Raw genomic sequence first — 4,854 nt, forward strand, 5'->3', positions numbered from 1 at the left:
TTGTTGTTGTTGTTGTTGTTGTTGTGGGACGCCGGTGGTGTCGCCTCCTGAGGGGTCCGGGGGTGTTCTCGCTGCTCCGGTATAATCTCCGTGGCGCCGTTCTTCAGCAGCTTCCATCCCCTGACGGCGGTGCAGCATCCCTGGAGCAGCACGAGCGCCGAGCTGGAGACGAGGAGGGCCAGAGACACCTGCATGATGGTCGCGCGGTCAGCGACACGAGTCAAGTATAGACGCACGAGGAGAATTTAAAAAAACAACAACAACCACACGCACACATTCACACACATACACACACACACACACACAGGAGACCGAGAGAGAGAAGGAGATACCCGCTTGGACAACTTGGTCAGATCCTGAATGTACGAGGCGCACGCGGTATTTATGCCTGCGCGAGCTGTCGTCAGGGCTGACAATTAAGCGCTTACATGGAGTAGGAGGGGTTTGACCTGGGGGGGGTCATTGAGAAACCAGGAGGGGAGAGAGTCGGATGCGTGCTCAAGGAGAGGAGAGGAGAATGAGAGAGTGGGATACAACTGAGAAGAAGAAGAGAGGGGAAAATAGAGTAATGTTGGAGAAAGAAGAGAAGAAGAGAAAATAGAATAGTGGGAGAAAGAGGAGAGGGAGGAAAATAAAGTAGAGGGAAAGTGAGAGGTGAGGAGAGATTGGGAAGAGTGTGATAAAAGGAGAGTAGGAAGAGATGTACGAGAAGAAAAAATAGAGAGAGGGGGAAAGTGAGGAGAGAAGAAGAACTTAGAGGAAAAGGGGAGAGGCAAAGGAAATAGACAAGTGGGAGAAAGAAGAGAAGAGGAGAAAATAGAGGATAGGCGAGGGAAGGCAAGGAAGTCGAGGTGAGGTGAGGAGATTGGAGGAGTGGGGAAAAAGAAGAGGAGGAGGAAGAGGAGGAGAGCAATGAAAAAATAAAGAGGGGGAATGTGAGGAGAGGGGAGAAGAAGATGAGAGGAGGAAAAGAAAACAGAGCGGAAAGTGTGGATTGGGAGAAAGAGAGGTGAGAGAAGTGAATGAAGAAGAAAGGGAAGTGAGGGGTAAGAAGGGGATAAGAGAGAGGAGAGGGGGAACAGGAGAAGAAATGAAAGGAAGGAAGGAAAGGGGATAGATATAATGGGAAAAAAAGAGGAGAGGAGAAGTCAGAGGAGAGGAAAATGATACGGTGAGAGGCAGTGGTGGAACGTAACCAAGTACATTTACTCAAGTACTGTACGTAGGTACAAATTTGAGGTACTTGTAGTGTTTTCTTTTCCTACTCCACGACATTCATCTGACAGCTTTAGTTACTAGTTACACTACACATTGAGATTTTTGCGAAACGCATGCTGTGTATAAAATACAATGTTTTATTATAAATTAAACTACCCGACAATATAATAATATGCAGATATGCAGCTGAAATAATTAGCCGATTAAACACTTGTACTCACTTTATTGATAGAACTCTTTCCAGTTTCTAAAATGGGAGGATTTTCTTCTGTTTGAGTACTTTTTATTTTGACTACCTGAATATTTCCCCGATGATACACACATATTTTTGCTAAAGTAAATGATGTGAATACTCCTTCCACCCCTGGTGAGAGGAGAGGAGAACCTGGGAGGGACCAAAGGGAGGAGAGAGGTAAAGAAAGAAGGAGCAGACTTATGTGGGACAGCTCTGCACATCTCGCTGTGTTGTTGTTGTTCTTGGACCTAAGGGGACAAACACATCTCCTCCTCCTCCTCCTCTTTTAACGATTTCCGCAGCATTACGTGTCTGAGAAGCATTCAGGCGTTTCTTGAGGTGGTTTATTTTGGACGTGAGTTGTTCCGTTCCACGGCCGCAACATGCGCCTCACACTCGTCCGGAGAGGCTTGATCCTGATGAAGGCTGTACACAAGTTAATCATTCATTCCTCACGTTAATTATCCATTATCACAGCTCTCCGTGGGGACGTTCAAACTAGAATGAGGCGTTCAATCTCAACTCCTTCCTCCTGCAATAAGGATACAACTCATGTGTTGTCTGCATGATTTGCCTCTGATATTCTCTATCCTTTGGATCTGGTTTGAATAACATTATATGGACTGAGAACTGCATGTACGCTCTCCTCCAAGTTCTTGGCATCCCTCGCATCCCAGTGATCTGATGAGTGCTGACAGATGGAGGCTCTTTCACTCAAACACTGCCCTCTTGAGGGTGAATATATATAATATATTTGTGAAGGGAAAAAGATAGGATCATACGTTCATTAGCGTCACAAACAGTTGGTTTTTCTGGTGTCCAGAGGCAAATTAGAAAATCAGCCTGTAATAGGGCTGACATGAGGAAAATGTCAAATTGCGATTATTTTTGCCTGATGTTGCCATTGCGATATGATTCACAATATTAGAGGGAATGATCAATTTTTTGGATCATCATTCTGATTTTCATTGAAACACAAAAATGTACTATAGTCATGTAGTGGGATTTGTTTTCCTTAAGTCTGTAGGATAGGATCTGTAGGCCCAGGATGTCTCTGCAGCACCACAATACTTTTTTGCCTTTAACAAATTTGAATATTGTACTAGTCCATGTCGTAATTTCAATAAAATTGTGATTCAATGTGCAGCTCTAGCTTGTAAAAGAGCAAAAATAAAGCCATGTCACATGAAGGGGAATATCCGTCATGCCGTGGTCTGTATCACTGCTTTGACACATCTTGTACCCGTTCATTTGAGGGACAGCGATGCTCCCATAATAATACACACACTCCCCACGGTCCAGCTACTTTTACACAAGCCTTAAATCAGGGTTGGTACGGCTGTAGCCAACTGGTTGTCTGTCGCAATTCAAAACGGTGGACTTGACTGGTTGATAACACTGAATTAAAATAATGATATTGGAAGATGAGGCTTAAATAATGCCGCATTCTTTCCTTCCATAAAAGGTCCAGTGACAACAGAGTCTTTCATCCTGAAAAAAAGCCCAAAGTCTTTGGGCGTTCAGTTACCTTTTTGGAAATTCTACCACAATAATCATTTTATTCACAATAATACAAGAACAGTATCTTCATGTGTTGATGTGACTTCTGTTATTCTACAGCTACTGTTAGCGGCAGCCAGGTGTGGGATGTTGTGACATACAGGATAACGTGGGACCCCCTCGAAAACGAGATGATACATCTCAAGGGGTTTGTCCTAATAATAAACAACATTTGAACGTCTGGAGTGTTTTTTGGGACATACTTTATGTGGTTGACTGATTTGTTTTTGGCTCCTTTAGGCCAGTAAAAACAAGCTTTCTTGACCCAGTGCAGCACTCCCTATTTCTTAATTAGGCAAAAAGCAACACCCATATATAAGCACCCTATGTTTTTTGTTGTTGTTGCCATAGTTCACACATGCTCATACAACAGTTTGTGTTACATTTTACAAAAAGTTATGCACAATCCTTTGTCCGTAACTGTTTGTGCATTTTCCTTTGAAAGGACTTCTAAACCTTTAAAAAGTGACATGTTGTATATGAAATACTCATTACGTAGTACTTTAATTACATAAAGAAGTCTTTAGATTTTGACATGCAAAACGAAATGCGGTCCCCTGGGTTTGTTGGTCTTGACACTACGTCAACTGAGCTTGTCCACAGAGGCAGCCCTGCACGTCTCGTGGTTATGTACAAATTAAATAGCGCATTACTTTTTGTAAATATACGAACAGTCAATAGAACAAGCTGATTTACACATTCAGCGGTAAGAGAGCAACATTAACATTCTTTAGGAGTCATGCTTTTGAACACATGGTAAATGTAAGTCCTGCTCTCACTCTCTTTTCAGCTTTGCTGTGGTCCCTGAGGGAAATATCGATCTCTTTAGCTACTAAATGCTCCCCTATGTTCACCAGGTACTTAGACTTAAACTTAGAAAACTGTAATGTCCCCGAGAGGCAATTTGTTGTACAGCACAGGCATTTTGACACATTAGCCACAACACAAACATTGAACCAGACATCTACAGCACCATTTATCTAACACTTAACATACACGCATCAATAACTAGAATACAACATAAAGGAGTATGATGCACTTCCCTGAAAGGCCTAATGTCATAAATAAAAGAAACTACTGCACAATACTTCACATAACAGTATATTCCTCCTCCCGTCTTACCCCTCCCCACTTCTTATTTAATTGGGTTATTGCCATGGGAATGAATGAGTGTTTTGCTGTATCTCGAACCAGAAGGAAGCGGATTGAACTCCACTGCAAGTGGATGGGCTGCATCCATGCAAACCTTGTCTGCCTTCTGTACCAATCTGGTCAGATATAGTTGGTACAGGTCTACTTGTTGCTCATCAATGATTTTTTCCACAGATTTTAAACCATCTTCTCTAATTTACTCCTATGAGTGACTGGTAGTAGCTGACTCTGGCTGCCTGTCGTTTGGTGCTGAGCAGGTAGTGCTTACAGAGGGTCTATCAGAGGTTTTTTAAGCTGAAAAACAGCTGCTGCTTCTGGAGATGAGGATGATGAGAGCGGAGTTTGCAGGCCGGAAAAACAAAACAAAACTAGAGCTTAAAGCGTAAAGAAGCTAAAACACTTTGTAGAGCAGAGAGTAGTCTCGCATTGCCAGACCTTCCACCACAGCGCTGCGCAGGAGGGTCTGGCTAGTCCACACAGCATTCTGGGACGGGAGAAAAATGTGCTCTGGTTTACTGGCATTTCTTTAAACCAATCACAATCGTGCCAAGCGCCAGAACAGAGCCCCGGTGCCTCTGCTAAATAGCCTCGGGAAGGAACTTGTTTTAGTGGAACATGTGTACGTTCTGATTTTAGTTGTGCAACAAAAAACTCGGATTGGACAGATAGTCTAGCTAGCTGTCTGGATT

General features: G+C 43.2%; 1 protein-coding gene and 1 long non-coding RNA gene across 2 annotated transcripts in view; one reads left to right on the forward strand and one right to left on the reverse strand.

Moving 5' to 3' along the window:
• The window catches only part of sost (sclerostin), a gene marked incomplete at its 3' end in the record, with an annotated part of 4,242 nt that extends 3,958 nt beyond the window's left edge, over window positions 1-284 (reverse strand). Inside the window, 1 exon segment of the mRNA XM_032502019.1 lies at window positions 1-284. This exon segment is cut by the window's left edge and continues 89 nt beyond it. Within this exon segment, the coding sequence (XP_032357910.1) occupies window positions 1-194 (194 nt within the window). The 5' untranslated portion in view covers window positions 195-284.
• Window positions 1-4,854, forward strand: part of LOC116671084 (uncharacterized) — a 23,076-nt gene that overhangs the window by 5,404 nt on the left and 12,818 nt on the right. Inside the window, exon 2 of the long non-coding RNA XR_004327191.1 lies at window positions 4,290-4,294. This is a non-coding gene — a long non-coding RNA (uncharacterized LOC116671084). The remainder of the gene's footprint in view (window positions 1-4,289; window positions 4,295-4,854) is intronic.

Source organism: Etheostoma spectabile, chromosome 21 (genome assembly GCF_008692095.1).
Source record: "Etheostoma spectabile isolate EspeVRDwgs_2016 chromosome 21, UIUC_Espe_1.0, whole genome shotgun sequence".
Lineage (NCBI taxonomy): Eukaryota > Metazoa > Chordata > Actinopteri > Perciformes > Percidae > Etheostoma > Etheostoma spectabile.